At 35.2% G+C, this 18,497-nt stretch overlaps 7 protein-coding genes across 7 annotated transcripts; 5 read left to right on the forward strand and 2 right to left on the reverse strand.

Annotated features, from left to right (window-relative positions):
• Nucleotides 1-251: 251 nt before the first annotated feature.
• CTAM01_14847 (uncharacterized protein) lies at nucleotides 252-5,451 on the reverse strand (the record flags this gene model as incomplete). Its single annotated transcript, XM_060530846.1, has 9 exons — nucleotides 252-268; nucleotides 948-3,965; nucleotides 4,032-4,166; nucleotides 4,246-4,369; nucleotides 4,433-4,621; nucleotides 4,679-4,729; nucleotides 4,785-5,021; nucleotides 5,082-5,327; nucleotides 5,422-5,451. 9 exons carry the CDS (start codon nucleotides 5,449-5,451, stop codon nucleotides 252-254), a joined length of 4,047 nt encoding a protein of 1,348 aa, XP_060374555.1.
• A 312-nt stretch (nucleotides 5,452-5,763) lies between these two features.
• Nucleotides 5,764-6,992, forward strand: CTAM01_14848 (uncharacterized protein; the record flags this gene model as incomplete). Its single annotated transcript, XM_060530847.1, has 4 exons — nucleotides 5,764-5,836; nucleotides 5,910-6,028; nucleotides 6,079-6,655; nucleotides 6,727-6,992. The coding sequence occupies 4 exons, from the start codon at nucleotides 5,764-5,766 to the stop codon at nucleotides 6,990-6,992; spliced, it is 1,035 nt and encodes a 344-aa protein (XP_060374556.1).
• Nucleotides 6,993-7,412: 420 nt separating this feature from the next.
• Nucleotides 7,413-8,369, forward strand: CTAM01_14849 (3-ketoacyl-CoA reductase; the record flags this gene model as incomplete). The annotated part of the gene is made up of 1 exon (XM_060530848.1): nucleotides 7,413-8,369. One exon carries the CDS (start codon nucleotides 7,413-7,415, stop codon nucleotides 8,367-8,369), a length of 957 nt encoding a protein of 318 aa, XP_060374557.1.
• A 420-nt stretch (nucleotides 8,370-8,789) lies between these two features.
• Nucleotides 8,790-9,959, reverse strand: CTAM01_14850 (uncharacterized protein; the record flags this gene model as incomplete). Its single annotated transcript, XM_060530849.1, has 1 exon — nucleotides 8,790-9,959. One exon carries the CDS (start codon nucleotides 9,957-9,959, stop codon nucleotides 8,790-8,792), a length of 1,170 nt encoding a protein of 389 aa, XP_060374558.1.
• Nucleotides 9,960-15,602: 5,643 nt separating this feature from the next.
• CTAM01_14851 (uncharacterized protein) lies at nucleotides 15,603-15,761 on the forward strand (the record flags this gene model as incomplete). Its single annotated transcript, XM_060530850.1, has 1 exon — nucleotides 15,603-15,761. A coding segment is annotated over one exon (159 nt), but the record flags the coding sequence as incomplete, so codon positions are not given.
• Nucleotides 15,762-17,206: 1,445 nt separating this feature from the next.
• On the forward strand, nucleotides 17,207-17,356 carry CTAM01_14852 (uncharacterized protein; the record flags this gene model as incomplete). The annotated part of the gene is made up of 1 exon (XM_060530851.1): nucleotides 17,207-17,356. A coding segment is annotated over one exon (150 nt), but the record flags the coding sequence as incomplete, so codon positions are not given.
• A 540-nt stretch (nucleotides 17,357-17,896) lies between these two features.
• CTAM01_14853 (uncharacterized protein) lies at nucleotides 17,897-17,992 on the forward strand (the record flags this gene model as incomplete). The annotated part of the gene is made up of 1 exon (XM_060530852.1): nucleotides 17,897-17,992. One exon carries the CDS (start codon nucleotides 17,897-17,899, stop codon nucleotides 17,990-17,992), a length of 96 nt encoding a protein of 31 aa, XP_060374561.1.
• Between the last annotated feature and the right edge of the window lie 505 nt (nucleotides 17,993-18,497).

Raw genomic sequence — 18,497 nt, forward strand, 5'->3', positions numbered from 1 at the left:
TTAATTACGTCAACGTGCTGCAAAGCGATGGCACAGTTCTCGAGACTCTACGGATGCTACCCTGGCAAACGTAACACATAAGTCCATTGCATATAGTGGGAATTATGACGATTCATTCAATAGAAAGAGCACAATTTACTGCCTCCCGAAAATTTATATCGGTATCCTTTCCTCGAACTCCAAAAACCCGTGAAATATCATCAAATGCTCCCCTCTTCCGAACGCAATCGCTGTCTTTGAAACAATCTTGATCACGGCATCAGCCTCACTACGCCATGTTAGTGGTATAAAAAAGTGTCGCGTGAAATGTTGCGCATCTGCCATGTAGTTGAGGCTCATTGAGCAAATCCATCCGGCTGTATCGAGGAAAAGCAGACTCGATTTAATACATCCAATCACTGATTGTAGAGACGTAGATGTAATATGTAAACTCCGAGTCGGAATCACCTCTGTTGAGGGTGTAATCTTGGAAGCTTCGACGGCGATAATGCCGCTAGTTAGCTCCGTCGCGTTGAAAAGGCCCTGGGCTAAGTAGCCAGAGCCTTTGCTGCTGATCCATGAAGGACAACCCTTTGTAACTTGGATTTGGGGGCTCGGAGATAGGTTGATTCCCTTGCACACTCTCTTCAGATTACACCATTCATAGATATGAAAATGGCTGTCTCGAAAGGCGAGTAGATGGGAAGAATTCGATGGATGTTTCAACCACCAGGCTCCCTTGAGATCCTTCTCCTCTCCCATGACAGTGCCGTTGAGAGCAATTAACGTCGCACTTGAATGTGTACAGACCAGCAGTGATTCGGTTTTTGGACTCAGGATTATCTGAGATGTATCACTATCACCTCTGCGGTTGAGCAAACAAGTAAGTTGTGCTCCAGGTCCACTCCCCAGGGAAGTAACTCTGGTGACAATGTGACGCCAAGTAGTGTCGATACTGAGAAGCGTACACGTGTCTTCGTTCCAGTCTAATGATTTTATCTCTGCAAATGCATCGTGAATCCGGAGCTTCTCGACCATCTCGCCGGTGGTCAGATCACTGACATCAATTGTGCCATCCTGGCGCCCGACGAGTAACATGTCGTTGGCTGGCTCGATGGCCGTGATGCTTTCTCCCCACTGATACACATGAGAACGGGATGCTTTTATTTCCGGAAGGGCAACTTCTTCTCTGGAACATGAAATTTCTAGGGAGTCGTCATCGTACTCCTCTTTGGAAAGGAGGATAATCGGCTCCCAGACGTTGCAGCATTGCCCCCGGATGTCGTAAAAACGGAGATTATCTGCTGAAAATGCGATATCTCTGATTCTTAGTTGATCTCCTGGTAGTTGAATGTGGTAAATTGGCTGCAAGGTCTCAAAGAGGAAAAGGTAGATGCCTCCGTCCTCTGCAGCACCTACGAGAACCCTGCCATCGGAGCTAGTGGATAGAGCAGATAGCAATGTTTGCAGGTGATACTTGTTTGCTTGGTCTTGTGTCCATGGATTACAAGTTACCACGTCGCCGTCCATGTATGATATTGCTAGCAGCTCGACCTCAGCAATTGGATTGAACACCATGTCCAGAACTTGTGAGGTAGCGTAAACATAGTTGAAATTGTCTTTCTCAAAGTTGCCGACGCAGACAGAAGTATTCAAGTCCCAGATTGAGACTGAAGAATGTCTGTAAGATAACGCTGCAAGCTTGTGGTCCGAGTCGAGTCGTATCTGCATTGCTGGTGTCCATAAACCAAGTTTGTTATCGTTTTCATCCGACGAGTCTGAGTCCCAGACCGAGGGGACATGCAAAAGTTTCCGCTCTGCTTCTTTTCCATCTTTGATATCGTAAATCACCAAAGAGGTACCATGAGGATTGGAAAGAATTATCATTTCTTCGTCATGGTCGAATGAAATTGATCCTGGAGTGAAGTCGATAGTTCGTGACCAAACGGGAGATAGCCTGATAGGTTCTGGAGACCGGTGGGTGTCCCATATTTGTAGGTTTCGAGAACTACATGAGACTAGTACTGAAGAAGCTCGGTTGAAGGCAAGCAGACGAACCCTCTTCCCGTGATTCAATGTAGCAGCTGCATCGAATGCCCCCGACCCAGCAAGGTGGAATAATCTGATCTCTCCGCTGGCAAGACCAACAGCCAGTAGGCGAGTACAGCAGGCGATTGCATACGCCTCTTCTGAGAATATGTATCCTGTCAATCTGTCGTTCCAATCTTCTTCTCTCGGACCAGCAATTCGAAGTCGCTTGGTTGATTTTGCGAAGATCTGCCCAATCATCGACTTGGGAGGGCAGAAGTGCGGGATGAGAAAATGGATTGAAGATGGAGAGGTGAGAAGAATAGAATGGAATACGGCGAGGATGCGGTAGATATCATTTGCCCATGTTGCGATAGTGTGGAACTCCGTGCTGGTAGGAGATTGACATCTGGCTAGGCGGCCCAGGTATGTCTTGAGCCTCTGTGCAGTGAGCTGCAAGGTCCACAGGTTCCCAGCTGTAGCTGTTCGTTGAATCCAGGTCAGGACATTTGTAGTGAAGAACTTTGCTAGGAGGAGAAGCGAAGATCCAGTGGCTGAGGAGGCTTGAGCGAGATGGTAAGGGAAGCTCAGTGCAGCATATTCTGATAGTGGTGAAAGAGAAGGCATCCTGGCCGCTGCGACTCCTCGATGCGTTCTTGGTGGCGCAAAATTCGAACTGCACAGCAGGTCGAGACATGTTTCAGCAATTTCTAAATGCGCTTTCCCAGTGTCGATCCAGAAGCCCTTGTCTCTCTCTTGGCTTAAGAAGGCTGATGTCGTTAGATGGGCGACGCGAATATATGACTGACCATCCACGACAATGAGGTGTCCCGTCATGCTCTCCAGCTCCCTTCCATTGGCTGCTAAAGTCTTCCCGACATCGAGTTTCACAGCCTCGGCTAGCTCGTTGATGTGAAGCGATTTTGGCGAACAAATCGCCCACTTCAACACACATTCGGCCAGCTCAGCGCTAGGTGATTGGGATATCAAATCGAGTGTGCGGGAATAAAGCTCGTCCATCTGCGGCGGAATTTGTCGCAAAACATCTTGCTTGTCTTCTACACTGTATGCATTCTCCAGACGGGCTACTGTGAGGGACGTCCATAAGAAATTGCCATCTGCTTTTGTCAGAACATCGGCGACAAGATTCTGTATGCCATCGTATTGATCAGCATCATATGTCTGAAGAAACATGGCTTCAACAAACACTTCGATGTCTCTAAGCGAACCCTCTTCGCCTGTGACGATCTCCACAAAATCCGTGCGTTCCAGTGTTAAATACCGCCTAACTTGCCCACCAGGTCTGCTGGTAACCAAGACTCGGATGGGTAACGTTTGTTCCATGTGGGACAGCATGGAAATCAAGCCAGGTAGGTCTTCGGAGGAGCATTCGTCAATCGCATCTATAACCCAGAATTGAGGCCGGTCAAATTTTGCTTTGAAAATGCATTCGTTGAAAAGAGTTGCCCAGAGCAAATAGTGATCCTCAAACTTGAGGGTTCTGTTGTCCTCGGCCATAGAAGCCAGAGCCTGGCGCACCTCAAAGTTTGAATCGGCTATTTGGAATGCTAGGGATCTCATCAAAAGGGCTAGAGTGGAGGAAGAAGTTTCCTCGTGCCTGAAGAAGAAGAAGCTGCAGTCAAGGTTGCGAGATTGGAGATGTCGGATTACATGGCCGGCAGCGATAGTCTTCCCGGTCCCGGGGCGGCCATTGAGCCATAAACGCTTAGACTCTAGATCTCTAGAAGGCTCTGACAATGACTCTTTGTCGGCCCAATGACCGATTGGCCCATCGATCCATTTCTGGAATCTATCACTATCTGTCAACCACGTACAGGATCCGAGGTGCTGCTTCTCGTTTATAGCAAGAAGAACTGCGTCCGGCCGTTGGTCAATACACAGGAATGCAGCAATTTTTCGCATTTTGGATTTATGTTCCTGTTGGCTTTGGACTAAAGCTGAAGGAGTGAATATTGATTAGCTTGACAGACAAAGTAATTCTATGGTTCCAAGGATCGGCTCACTGACAGTCCCGATCTCTTCGACTATGGTTTTGAAGGCTCGTTGTAGAGTCAAATAGTTCGGATTGCTTGGCGAATCGAATTTGCACATTTGTCGGTGATCGGCCTCAAGATACTGAACATGTTCTCTCGGTAACCCTGAGGAAGCCAAAAGCTATTGTCAGAAAATGAACAAGGATGACGAACATGCGTAGCTGGACGTGAAAGCATTGCCTACCAAGGACGGCAGATTCCTTTTCGACAATTAAGGATGATTTGGGGCCGAAACTCGTTGGCAAACTCTCAAAGAAAGACCAGAGGTTAATATTGTGGCAAATATGTCTGAATTCGTCGTTGATTTGCTGTGTTGAAGTATGTGAGATATTTGCTTTTAGGCACGTTGAGGAGCCGATGATTTGACTTACATCTAGTGTTCCACTGCCGGGAATCAAATCATCTAGAAACGCCTTTGAGCCATACCCAGCCGACTGACGGACCAATCTCGCGACACTTGCAGAATCAGCTCCGCGATGAGGCGTGCCTAAGAATAACATAGTATGGATCCTCTTCCCGATAGTTTCGTAGTTCGGATCACGCGTGGCTATGAGGTACGCCTGAAGAATATCAGTACGTTGTTACCAGTTCGGGATATGAAGTCCTCTCAGACACACCTTTTTGGCCACCAAGCCACCCATGCTATGAGATATGAACACAATCGGTGTCTAGGTTGGTATTAGCCATGGGCGGTAGATACATGTATGCAGGAGGCTGACTGACATCGCCATTCTTGCGAAGGCAAGGGGAGTTGTGAAGATCGGCAAGCAACGCTTGTCCAAAGTCATGGACTGTTAACCGGCTGTCCTTCCGTGTTGTCCAGTCTGAGTTGTACCCAAAGCTATGAATGCGGACGTGTTTGAAGCCGGCCTCATTTGGCAGCCAGTCTCTAGGCCAAAACATGCCAATATCGGCTGAATGACTCCATGTTTTCCTCGATCCCCCACCCAGACCGTGAATCTGAACAACCAAGTATCAGTCCTGCCACATGGAGTCGTTCCACCTTCCTCAAAAACCTACGAACACAAAGTCGATTGCTGGTTCCGAGGGCGCATGAAGCAAGTTCAGACCGAGGGCTCCCTTTATATCAGCAGCAGAAAGTGATTGAATACTGCATGAGCTGTCGGATCTCGATGACCGAGAGAGACGCGTGCTAAGCTTCCGTAACCGGTGTTGTAGCGGGCCGAAGGATGGCGCACGAACTCGAGTTTCATCACTTCCGAGATTAGGAGAGAGTGACGGCGGCTCAGCAGTGATACCAGCCAGCTGGTACGACGAAAACATTAGCCTCGAGCTACCGAATTAAGCGGGGGATGGAGAACGGGATCTAAGATACTAGCACGGATGAGGGCGCACATACAGATGACGAAGGGCTTTTGTCAATCGACATGGCGCCAGTAACGACCATCAAGACTGCATGTAGAACCAGGATGCCGGAAACTTGGCAATGAACGAGAGAAACAGAGAGTCGCTTCTCATGTTGAGGTTCAAGATACAGCAATTGCGAAGATACCGGCGACTGGACAGGGTCTCTCTTGCCCCCACGTGATTGGGCTCGCGGGAACCACACGCGTAAGGAGCCGGGCGGCTACAGGATGGCGAGGATTGGACCTCTCCCTGGCTACTCCTTTTGTCAGCCACTACCCCGCGTTAGACTCCGAGCCGAACCTAATTAACCAGCTCCTCAACACCTCCACCAAGCATGGAGAGCGGATACCTAGACCAGGCAGAGCATGCAGGCGAAGGCTGTGAGCTTGATGACGCTGTTTTTGCTAGTGTGTACCTTCTTTTCAACCTTGCTAGGTCCGGGTTCGAACTCAGTGTGCTCACGCCTTGACATCATAACAGAGCTTCCAACAGGCTGTAGTGTACTCAAAGTGGCACCATCAGGCCATAGTCTTTGGGTGGCCACGGTTCAGATTGTGGTTCAGCTGGAAGATGGAACCATGAAAGAGTACTTCAAGAAGGTGATTAATGGACTCCCATTTGGACCAAATTAGTTCTCACTCTCGCGTAGGGTGCGCGTGGTGCAATTGGAATGGACATGATGAGAGGCACATTCGAAGCTGAACAGGCTCTATACACCTTTTCTCCAGGCCAGGTCCCAAAGCCCATCGGTTGGGGAACATACACCATCGATCCAAACACGCACTTCTATCTCAGCCAGTTCGTGGAAATGAGAGAAGACCCCCCCAGCCCTGGGGATTGGGCGGCTTCTGTGTGGGATCTCCATGCTAACAGCATGGGGAAAAGCTCAACTAGAAAATTCGGCTTTCATGTCACTACTCATCTTGCCAATGTTCCAGTCAACAACTCGTGGAACTCTTCTTGGGAATCATTCTGGAGACAGCAGATGAAGGGTCTGTTCGACCAGGACGACCGCGTTCATGGCATGGACGATGAGTTGACAGCGCTCAAGATGATATTTCTCCACGAAGTGATCTCGAGATACCTTGCTCCACTTGAAAGAGAAGGACGATCTGTCATGCCCTGCCTCATTCACTCTGATCTATGGCCTGGGAATATCAAGCCGAAGAAATCCTCAAATGGATTATGTGTGTTTGACGCCTGTGCATTTTGGGGACACAACGAGGGTCAGTAATAAGATTTCTCAAGGCTGTAGAGATCCTGTGGTTTCATGGGTTAACCCCGAGGGATTTTCTAGCCGATTTGGGCATCTGCCGAAACCCAAGATACAAGCTTGGTCAACCGTGTATTCGCGAATACCTTAAGCGAATACCTGCAGCTGAGCCCACGGCTGATTTTGACGGTAGAAACGCTGTGTACGCGATGAAGTACCACGCGCTGCTGTCAATCATGTATTGCTTCAAAGACAAAAGTTTCAGACAGACGCTGAAGGACGAGCTCAAGGAGATCATCGGCAAGGCAGCACTATCGATCCCACAAGGAGAAGGAGATGCGTCTGCGTAAATACCAGCCTAGCTGCGTATCCTGGTTTGAACTAGGTAGTAAAACACCAAGTATTCCCTACACGATAGATCATCTGGGCCGGTGTCTGAAATCATTGAGTCAGGGAGCTAAGGCCGGCATATTCCGATAAAAGGCGAGCTCTCCAAATACAAGTCGAGCGTCGTTTCTCTTGACTTGACTCCGAACACGCTGTGTTAACATCAGATGAGGTGCACGATGACAGTCAATGCTCGGGCCGGGCACGGTCTTGTCCCCACGCCGCTAGCATAGCGGAGACGCGTTAGCGAGTGATTAGGCGATAGCCCTCCTGGAAGTTCCCGCTGAAAGACTTTCGTCTCATCCTAATTGAAACCTGCGGCTTTCTTCTTTCAACTCCATCGCAGCTCCTCCGACAACTCATCGAGCTCAATAACCACCATCATGCTTGAGCAGACCCTGCAGGCCATCGGCCTCATCTGGATTCTCTATTCTGCCTACAAGTTCTACGACGCCATTGCGATATGGATTCTTCCTTCTGTGTCACTGAAAAAATATCAGAGGAAGGGCTCATATGAGTCCTGGGCACTCGTGACCGGCGCCTCCGCAGGCATCGGACTGGGATGTGCGCAAGAACTCGCGCTTCAAGGCTTTAATATCGTCTTACTGGGCAACAACGAAGACGAACTGGAGGACGCCCGCGCTCTCATCGAATCGGAGTGTCTCCGTCGACACAAGGACGAGATCGCCGTCCGCATCCTCAAGGTCGATGCCATCACCAGCACACCCGAAAAGGTGCAGGCTGCTGTCGACAACATGGATGACTTGAAAATCACTGTTCTGGTCAACAACGTTGGAGGTGTGTCCGCTCGGCCGCCGGCGATCTGGCATCTGCAAGACTTCACTGGCGAAGAGGTGGACGGCACCATCAACCTCAACGCGCGATTCATGGCACAGTTGACCCGACTTATGCTCCCAATCCTCGCCAAGAATGGTCCTTCTTTGATGCTCAACGTCAGCTCCGGCGGCAGAATGGGAATGCCTGGCGTGGCCGTGTACTCTGGAACTAAGGGTTTTGTTTCTTCCTTCAGCAACGCCATCGCGAGGGAGATGAAAGCCGAAAAGAAGAAGGTCGATGTGCTTTGCCTTGTGGTTGGCGACGTGAAGACGCAGTCGAACGCTGTAGCCATGGCACCGGGTTCACCAGACGGCAGAGAATTCGCCAAGGCCGCCTTGAAGAGAGCGGGCAGAGCAACTCAAAGGGGCATGCTGGAAATGACGCCTTGGTTCAAACATGCAGTCCAGTTGGTACTCTTTGATTGTATGCCTGAGTGGATGCGGATGAAGTTCATGTCTGAGCTGTTCAAGAAGAAGATTGAGGCTCATAAGAAGGGTAAATGAAGACTTCTTCAGTATGTGTCGCTGTTGACTAGTACGACGACTGTGGTCAAGCAGCTAAACACGAAGGATCATACTTAGAATAAAGAATAAGCGGCGTGGGTATAGTCAACAGCTTCAATTCACCGGAAAATACATAAGTCTAAGTTTTCAACATGTAGGTTGTCTTGATCAGAGTCACCTCAACGAGCATATTAGATCAGTGAAAATGGCCTAGCGATCATGTATTGAATTCGTTTCTAGCTAATATTTAAGAGTTTCTCGGGAACTTGAGAAGTCGACGAGGCAGGCATGACCTTTTTGAGGGATGCGAATGCCGAGCACAATAGCCAGCACGCTATGGATGAGTCAATCAAATTCGAAAAGATTCATTATGCTGCTTCGCGTGTTGTCAAATAATCGTTGGCTTGGAATTCCTCAAGGCTAGGGGCAAAATCCCACAGGAGACGCTGGGTCGATGATGCCCAAATCAATGAAAGTTTCATAATTCCAATAATCGCTCTGAGTTCCTTGACCATTGACTGGGTCGGTTCCAGAAAATTTGGCGGTCCAATATGAGCTTCCTTGGGTATACTTGGACCAAGCATAAAGCCCATCATTCAGATTCTTGGCCCGGCTGGCAAAAGTGTTGTTGCTGAGAGCCTGAATCGACCACTCGCCGATGAAGACGGGAAATTTCCCATCGCTGATAGACCCCTTGGCATCTTCGCAGATGAAAGTCGGTATGTTGTCGGATGTGGTTGGTCTGCCGGCGAAGTAGTAATGATGGGAATCGAAAACGATGTTTGCGTCAGAAGGGAAATACGGCGACCAGAACGTCTCGGGACGAAAGCTGCCTTGTACCATGACTGGAATCTTGGGGTTGAGAGCTGCGACTCGGGAGAGGACGCCGTTGATAAACTTTGCAACCCAAGCAGCACCATTGATGCTAAGTGCATCCGGCGTACCGAACTTGGAGAAGTCGCGGTTGTCCACTGGCTCGTTCAGGGGTGCAATGGTGTATGACTGAGGAAACCCGGAGGTTTGAACATACTGAACGACGGCATCTATGGTGCGGTATGAATATTCCAGGGCGGTTTCGTTGTTGAACCACCCATAGTTGCCGTCCTTCTCTCCAATACCCAGGCCGTTGAGCCCACCTGGTAAGGAGTGAACATCGACGATGACGTGCATATTGTACTTTGTGATGGCATATGTCGCAATGTTCTTCAAGAATTGAACTTGGTTGCCGGTGTATAATTGGGAGCCAGGAACCTTGATCCAAGCAGCGTAGTGTGTCGGGATGCGGAGGATGGTGACACCAGCTTTGGCGAGCTTGTCAATGTCGGCGGGCTGGAAATAGGTTGCATAGCGTCGTTCCAGGACCGGGCCACATTGCGAGCCAAGACGGACGCAAAATCCCCACTCGTCGGTGGTATTGCCGCCGTACTGACTCCAGAACCCGGCGTCTAGGACGGCTTCTTGAACTAGCCAGCCACCGAGGTTGACTCCATTGGCCTTGAAGGTCTTCCAATCAACATAATTCTGATTTGGAACAGCGAATGCGCTGACGAGAAAGAGGCCTAGGAAACTTAGGATATTGGACGTCTTCATCTCGGTGATGATGTCTGGTAAGTGACAAAATTGATTCAGAGAGGCAGCTCAGCTTAGTAAGGAGGCACAGAAAAGTTGTCCAAGGGGTTGGTTTTCGAATTCTAGTCCTCGGAGCTCAGAACGGGATTAAATAGTAAAATATGGTGAAGTCTAAGACATCTAATTACATGGTTATTGGATCAAGCCCCCCGCAAGAAAATACAACACGACTGTCATAAACATCCATAACCTTCTTAGCTCCGTCACTCTTTGACCCGAGATCTGAATTGAGTCCGGTCTTGTATACTCGTATTACTAGACAATAAGAATGTGCCTCCCCCTCCTAATGAGGTTATTAGGCCTTGCCGGTTAGACCCCGTTAGTTTAGGGATAGCTTAAGGGGTATAAGGAGGGGGACTAAGTAATAAAGGAGTAGCTTAGGTATATATAAAGCATTAGTAATATACTTCAAAAAAAGAGTAGATTTTAATAATTTATTTTTTAAACTTTAATAATAATTAGTTTTTATAAGCTTTTTTTTTTATATTATATACTTATTAATAGTTTAAAATTTTTATTTATAGAAAAGACTAAGTTAAGAGCTTAAAATATTTATAAAAATAAAACGTAATAAAAGAGCGTAGTTAATATTATAATAATAAAAAAAGAACGACTCGTTTTTATTAAACTCCTTAAAATTACTTCTTTTTTAATAAATAATATAAGAACGGAGTATAATAAAACGAACTATATAATAATAATATAAAAAGATTATATTACTAAAAATATTAACGAATTTTAAATAAAATAGTAAACTTCTTACTCTTACTTATTAATATTTAAACTAAATAATTAATAATAAATTAGTAAAATTATAAAAATAAAAACAACGATTAAAAAAAAAAAATTTTATAATAATATATAAAGAGTACTTATATAAAAAATAAGTAAATTTAAAACGCTTATAAAGCTTTTTAAATAACCTAGCCCTTATATTAAGAGCTATAGTTTTAATTATAATAGCTTTAAATATTAATTTTAATATAAATAAAAACGTAAATTATTAAATTAAAAATAGCTTAATAAATAAAATTATACTTAAAGCGCTACTTAAGTAATAATAAAATAATAAGTTTATATTACTTAAGTTTTTATTTACTAGCTCCTTTTTAATTTAAATAAGTATTATAAGTAAAACGTTTATATTTAAATTACTATCCCTCCCTAACTTATTATATATTAATAAATTAATATAGGACTTATAGAGCTTTTTATTTAACTATTATTATTATTTTAACTTATAAGTTTAATAAATAAAAATAGACTATAATAAAATAGCGTATATAGTTAGCTACTTAAGTAGTAGCGTAAAGACTTTTTAAATATATTATATTTTTAATTATAAAAGGGTCCCTAAGTTTATAATAGACTAAATTATATAAAAAGAACTAAAGACTTTTTTATAAAATAACTTATTTAATCTCGCTAACTAAGGGATAATAGTAAATATATACTTAAATAGTGCCTCGTAAGACTAAAAAAAGAGAGTTAACGAGTTCGTTAATTATATTAATAAGCTCGAAATAGAATTAAAATATATCTTAATAAAAAAATAGAAGATCTTTATATTAATAAGTAAGCTATAGCTTAAATTATACTTTATAATAATATTATAAATAGAACTTCTATAAACTTACCTATAGTTAATATTATTAATAAAATATATTAAGTAATCCTTATTATTAATAAGGAGCTTATAAACGTCCCCTAAGTAATATTTTAATTTAAATTTAAATAAAATAGTAGGGAAATATAGGGGCGCTAATAAGCTAACTATATAAAAAATATATTATAACTTATTTAGTAAAAATATTACGTATTATAATTATAAAAAAACTAGTTTTATTATAAGGAATTATTTATAATTACGGGAGTAGTATTAGTAGTATTATAATTATAATAAAACTAAGTATTTTATTAATAGCTATTATTACGACCTAATACGTATAATAAGGCTAGGGCCTTGCCCTATAGGACCTATAGCGGTTACTATACTATATATATAAAAAAACGAACTTAGGGTAACTCCTCTTAGAATAAAAAAATTATAAATAAATTATATAACTACGATTATATAATAAAATAAAGAACGGATACTTATAAATAAGTAAAACGGACGATTATAAATAAATAAGATAGACAACCGTTTAGTAAATAGTTAAATAATAATAAATAAAAATACTATAAAAAATATATTTAAAAACGAGACTTATATATAATATAAACTTAAGCTAGGTTTAAAAATAAACTTCTTATAGCTTTTTTAATAATTAACTTAGTATTAAATTTTATAATCGCTTTTAACTATTTTTATTAAAAACCCCTTTTAATAAAACTATAATTAATTATTAAAGCCTTATTTATATTATAATTTATAGATATAGCTTTAGGGAAGCTATTTATAACTATAATACTATTTATTTAGTACTCGTAGCCTTAACTTTTACTAATATACTTACTATAACTAACTAGCTATAATACTTTAATTACTCCTATTTAATAAGTTTACTTTTTAAAAAACTAACTAAATAGTATAAATATATCGATTATTAGTAATAATAATATTACGTAGCTTACTAAAGTAGCTATACTTACTATTTAATAATTATATAATATAATACTTAAATTTAAAAATAAGAATAAGTAACTTTACGCTTAGTTTATAATACCCTAACCTCCCTTAGTACTTAGAGCTAAGTACTCTAAACTAAAACCTTATAACGGGTCCCTAAATACTTTCTAAGGATTTTTTATTTAAACTAGGGCCTACTTATGCTATTATAAGACCTTTTTTATTACTAAAGCGAATAAAGTCTATTACATAGCTTTATTCTTTAAAAAAAAATACCCTTACCTAGTTCGAACTTTTTATAAAAAACTATCTTAAAAATAAACGTAATATCTAGGATAAAAATACTAAGAAGATTTTTAATAATTATAATAAGTTTAAAAAAAAACTTAAAAAAACCTTTAATAACCCCGATAAAGAACGAATTACTAAATAAAAACTTATAACCCTTATATAAAAGGGGTTAACTAGTAAGTACGTATCTAAGTTTAAATAAATTATTTCTAAACTTAATTAAAATAATAAAGTACTTATAGTAGCCTTTTATTACAGCTTAAAAAAAGAAATTAAAAACGACCTCTCTTAATAAAACCGGCCTAATAAACTCTATAATTATATTAATATAATAATTAAAATCGATAATCGACTTTACGAATAATACTTTAAACAAAAAGGGTAGAATACCTAAAATAACTAAGCTAAACTTAATAATAAGCACAAGTATAAGCTAACGACCACTATAATAGGGTATTATAGCGGACTAATAAACCTTAGTATTACTAAGAAAAAATAACCTTACTAAAAAAAGGACTTTAAGTATTATAATTATAATAAACTAAGATATATAACTAGAAATTACTAATAACCTAAGTATATCTAATACTAACTTATTTTAAAAAAGCGAGCTAATATTATAAATAAAGAAATCCTCTATAAATAACTCTTATAAATAGCTTATTATAATAATAGCTATTTCGTTTATTAAAATAGTAAAAAATAAATAAAATAATACTTAAAATAACTTAAAAATAAGGGATAATCCGGGTATAATACTATACTATTTATTAAAACCTTAGTAATAGTAATAAATAAAAGATACTTACTTACCGACCCTATACTCTTAAAAAAAATAATATTAAATATATTACTACGCTCTTTTAAATTTATAAAAATATAAAAAAAAAAGCTAAAATAGACCCTATTATAAAAGATATACTTTACTTTTTTAAAAGACGGATTAAGTAAAAACTCCTAGCTAATATAAAAAAGTAACTCTTTAAATTTAAAAAAAAAGGACCTAATACTAAAAAAATTATAAATAACCTCGTTTATATAGTACAATAAAACTATATAAATTAAAAATAATTTACTAAGTTTAAAAAAGGACTTAATTTAAATAAGTTTCTAACTAAATCTATTTATATAATATAAAAAATAAATAATAATAAAAAATTTATTTATAAAGTTAAAAAATAACTTAAAGACCTCGTATATAAAAATAAAATTAAAATACTTAAAAAACCGATTCTTAATTTCGGAGTTATAAAAAAAAGGAAGATTAACTTTAATTTTAAAAAAAAAAATATTAAAATAAAAACTAGTTCTTTTTATTTTAATAAAATAAAATTACCCTATAACTTAAATAAACTTTACGACGTTACTTAATAACGTACTTAAATAAAACTTAATTATAAAATACTACTTAGTATTAATAATATTAGTTTTAAAAAGGATAATAATAAATTATAATATAAATATATTTACTTATTTAAAGACGATTAAACTATTTAGTTCTATAGAACTAAAAAATATAAAAAAGTTATAACAACCCCCTATATAAATAAAAACTACTCTTTATTTAACCCCGAGGACCTCTTTTATAAAGAATTATTTAAAATAAAGTACTTAAATAATAAGTACCTTTAATATTTCGTATATAAATAAAATAGTTATTTTTATTTATAAAGACGTAATAATAAACTTATTAAAGATATTTATATAAAAAATTAATTATTTAGTTAGACGTTACTAAGTCTTAATAATAATAATAAAGTAATATTTAGCTTAAACCCTAGCTTTTTTATAAAGTATTTTAATAGCGAATATATAAAATAAGAAAATTATAAATACGACTAATATTAAATTTATTATATTAAAAAAGCTAAAGTATAAAAAGAATAATAAGAACTACGCGAGTAAAGTACTTAATAAAAAAAGCGTATATTAAAAAACTAAAAAAGCTAATTATAAAAAAATAATAAAAAATAAAAATAAAAAAAGATTCTTATATATAACTTAATAACGTAATAACGTATACTTACGAGTTAACCTTAATATTTATAAACAAGGATTAAACGCTATTATTAATAGTAGCGTATAAAAAACCTATATTTTATTAAAAATAATAAACGAACTTAACTTATTATAAGTATAAAAAAATAACTTATACTAACTATAAATAATAAAAAGAGAATAAGTTAATTATAACTACGGATATATTAATTAAAAAACCATATACCTCTTAATATATATTAATAACTAATAAAAATAACTATAATATAATATTATAGAAATTAAAAATATTGATATTATTTTAAAAATCTCGTAATTACGAAAATATAACTTATAGATAAATTAAATTACTAACTAGGTTCTTTGAAAAATCTAGTTACTAAATAACTTAAAAGAAAAAGGGTTTAAATAGATTTTTAGTAGCTCTTAAAAAACGAAAATAAATACGATATATAACTTTTATTAAAACAGTAAAAAGCTCTAAAAAGTTCGTAATTAGTACTAACGATTAAGAATTATAACGATTTTAAACTATACTTAAAAAATACCGGATATATATAAAATTATTTATAAAACCTAAAAAAATAGGATTACTAGAATATAATAATTAAGATATAAAAATCGAACTTAAAAAAAAAATATAACTTAAGTTCTATTTAATATACTTAATAAATTAAAAAAAATAAGAGTATCTTAACAAATATATCGACGAGAAATTTAAAAAGAAATATATTTAACTATTAAACTCTCCTATAGGATTCCCCTTATTTTTTATATTAAAAAAGGGTAAAATATTAAGACCTATTATTAACTATAAAAAACTTAATAAAATTATAAAAAAGAATTATTACCCCTTATTATTTATTACTAAGCTTAGAAATTTATTTTATAGAGCTAATTAGTTTATTATTATAAATCTTAAATAAGTATTTAACTAAATTCGAATTAAAAAAGGAGATAAGTAAAAAATAGTATTCTAAACTCGTAAAAACCTTTTCAGTACCTTATTATACCCTTCGGACTTACTAATACTTTAATAACTTTTTAAATAATAATTAATTACGTACTCTAAGAGTACGTTAATATTTTTATTATTATTTATATTAATAATATTCTTATTTTTTCCCCTAACTTCGAAATATATAAAAAGTATATTTATATAGTATTTTAAAAACTCTAAAATACTAAACTATATACTAAAGTTTTTAAATACGAGTTCTATATATAAAAAATAAACTTTTTTAAATATACTATTATATTAAGATAAATTTATATATAAGTATTAAAAATAAAAATAGTTAGGGACTAGCTTATATTATAAAACGTTAAAAACATATAAAGATTTTTAAGATTTATTAACTTTTACTAACGATTCTTTAAAAACTATATTAATATAATTAGACTTCTTAATAACTTAATATAAAAGGATACTCCGTTTATTTAAGATTTTAAATATAAAAAAGTATTTATTAAAATTAAAAATATAGTTATTTCCGAACTAGTTATTATAATCCTAGACCCTTAAAAACTTTTTAAAATTAAAACCGATACTTTAAACTTTACTATAAGAGCAGTTTTAAAATAATAAAATAAATAAAAAAAGCTTTATTTATATTACTTCTATTTTAAAATATTTTATAAAATAGAATTAAATTAGTAAATTTATAATAAAGAACTAATAATAATTATTAAAGTATTTTAAGAATAAAGACTATAGTTATTTAAAACTAAGTATAAAATAATAGTCTATATAAACTATAAGAACTTTATAAATTTTATAATAAATAAGAACTTAAATAAATAATAAGTTAAATAGAGCGAATTCCTATTTAAATATAATTTCCGAATTATTTATTAAAAAAGTTTAGAAAATAGTAGAGCAGACGCTCTTAATAAAAGACCTAACTATAAAGTCGTAGTCCCTAAAGAAATATAAATTATTTTCTAAATAAAAAAAGGATAATAGCTTTATACTAACTATAAAACTTTTTATAATAGCTAAAAAGATTAATATTAGCCCAATTAAAAAAATAACCCCTAAGCTTATTATAAAATTTATAATATATTAGTATACGGTTACTAAGGAGTTACTAAAATATAAAAACGGATTCGTTAGTATTATAATAAATTTATTATATGTATTAAAATTATAGAGGTAATTAAGGACTACGTAACTTATAAAAAAAATAAAAATAGCCCGCATAAGCCTTATAATAAACTATAACTATTATAATTACTAATAAAAACATAGTAATTAATTATATAAAACTTTATTATTAAATTACTAAAGTTTAAAGAACTATTTACTAAAATATAATATAATAGTATCTTAGTTATAGTTAATTAACTTACTAAGTTTACCTACTTTATTCCCTATAAAAAATTAAATACTATAAAAAACCTAGTATATATATTTACTAAAGTTATACTTTTAAACTACGGTTTACTAAAAGAAATTATTTTTAATAGAAATAAGTTATTTATTTTAAAGTTTTAAAAATCCCTAATTTTGTAACTTAGTATAAACTATAAATTATTAATATTATTTTATTTATAAACTAATAAATAAAAAAAAAGGATTAACTAAATTCTCAAAATATACCTTTATTATTATATAAACTATAACTAGGATAATTAAGTAGTACTTTTATTAATAACCTAGTTCGTATATAATAATATAATTAGTAAAAATATAAAAAAATTACTATTTTATTTTAACTATAAATTCTAGCTAATAATATATAAAAAAGTATAATAAGGACTATAAGCTATAAAAGCTATAATAAACGTAAGTAAACTTAAAAAGATTTATAAATAAGCCTTACTAAACCTCGAATTTATATAATAATATATAAAAAAGAATATAAATAAATTAAAAATTAAAAAACTATTTTTAAAAAAGGGGGATAGTACTTATCTTTTTTATTATAATATTAAAATAAAGTAACTAAGTAATAAATTAGATTATAAAAAACTTAGACTTTTTGAAATTATTAAAAAAGTCTTACTAATTAATTACGAATTAAGATTATTAAATATGATACGATACTATCCTACTTTTTATATTTTATTACTTAAGCTTATATTTAAAAGTTTATATATAGAAAATTATATTATTATTAAACTAAACTAACTAAAATATAAAGTTAAATAAATTATTAATTATAAAGTTAAAAATAAGACGCGGGAGTTCTTAATTAAATAAAAAGATTATAAATATAAAGAAAATATATAAGAACCTATTATAAACTTCTAAAATTCTTAATAACTTTTTAAGAAATATTAAAATTAAAATTAAAACTAAAACTCTTAGTTATTATAGCGTCCTAATTAATAACTTTAAAAATACTATTAGCTTATACCTCCCGGGCCGCTAAAAAAGTATTTTTAAAATCTTTAAAAAACTCCTCTAATATAACTTAACTCTTTTTAAATACTATTCGTTTTTAAAAATAAAAACGTTCTAATTTAAATAACAACTCGTTTAACTTAACTTAAGCTTATTAATAAGCCTTAGCTTTTTTTTATAATTCCGTAGCTCTTTTATAAAACCGTAACTTTTTTACCTCTTCTTTATAATTAAAATAATTAAACTTTATTACTAATTAATTAACTATATTTAATTAGCTAGATTTAAT

Source organism: Colletotrichum tamarilloi (assembly GCF_030869305.1).
Source record: "Colletotrichum tamarilloi strain Tom-12 chromosome Unknown Scaffold_137.1, whole genome shotgun sequence".
In the NCBI taxonomy this organism is placed as follows: domain Eukaryota; kingdom Fungi; phylum Ascomycota; class Sordariomycetes; order Glomerellales; family Glomerellaceae; genus Colletotrichum; species Colletotrichum tamarilloi.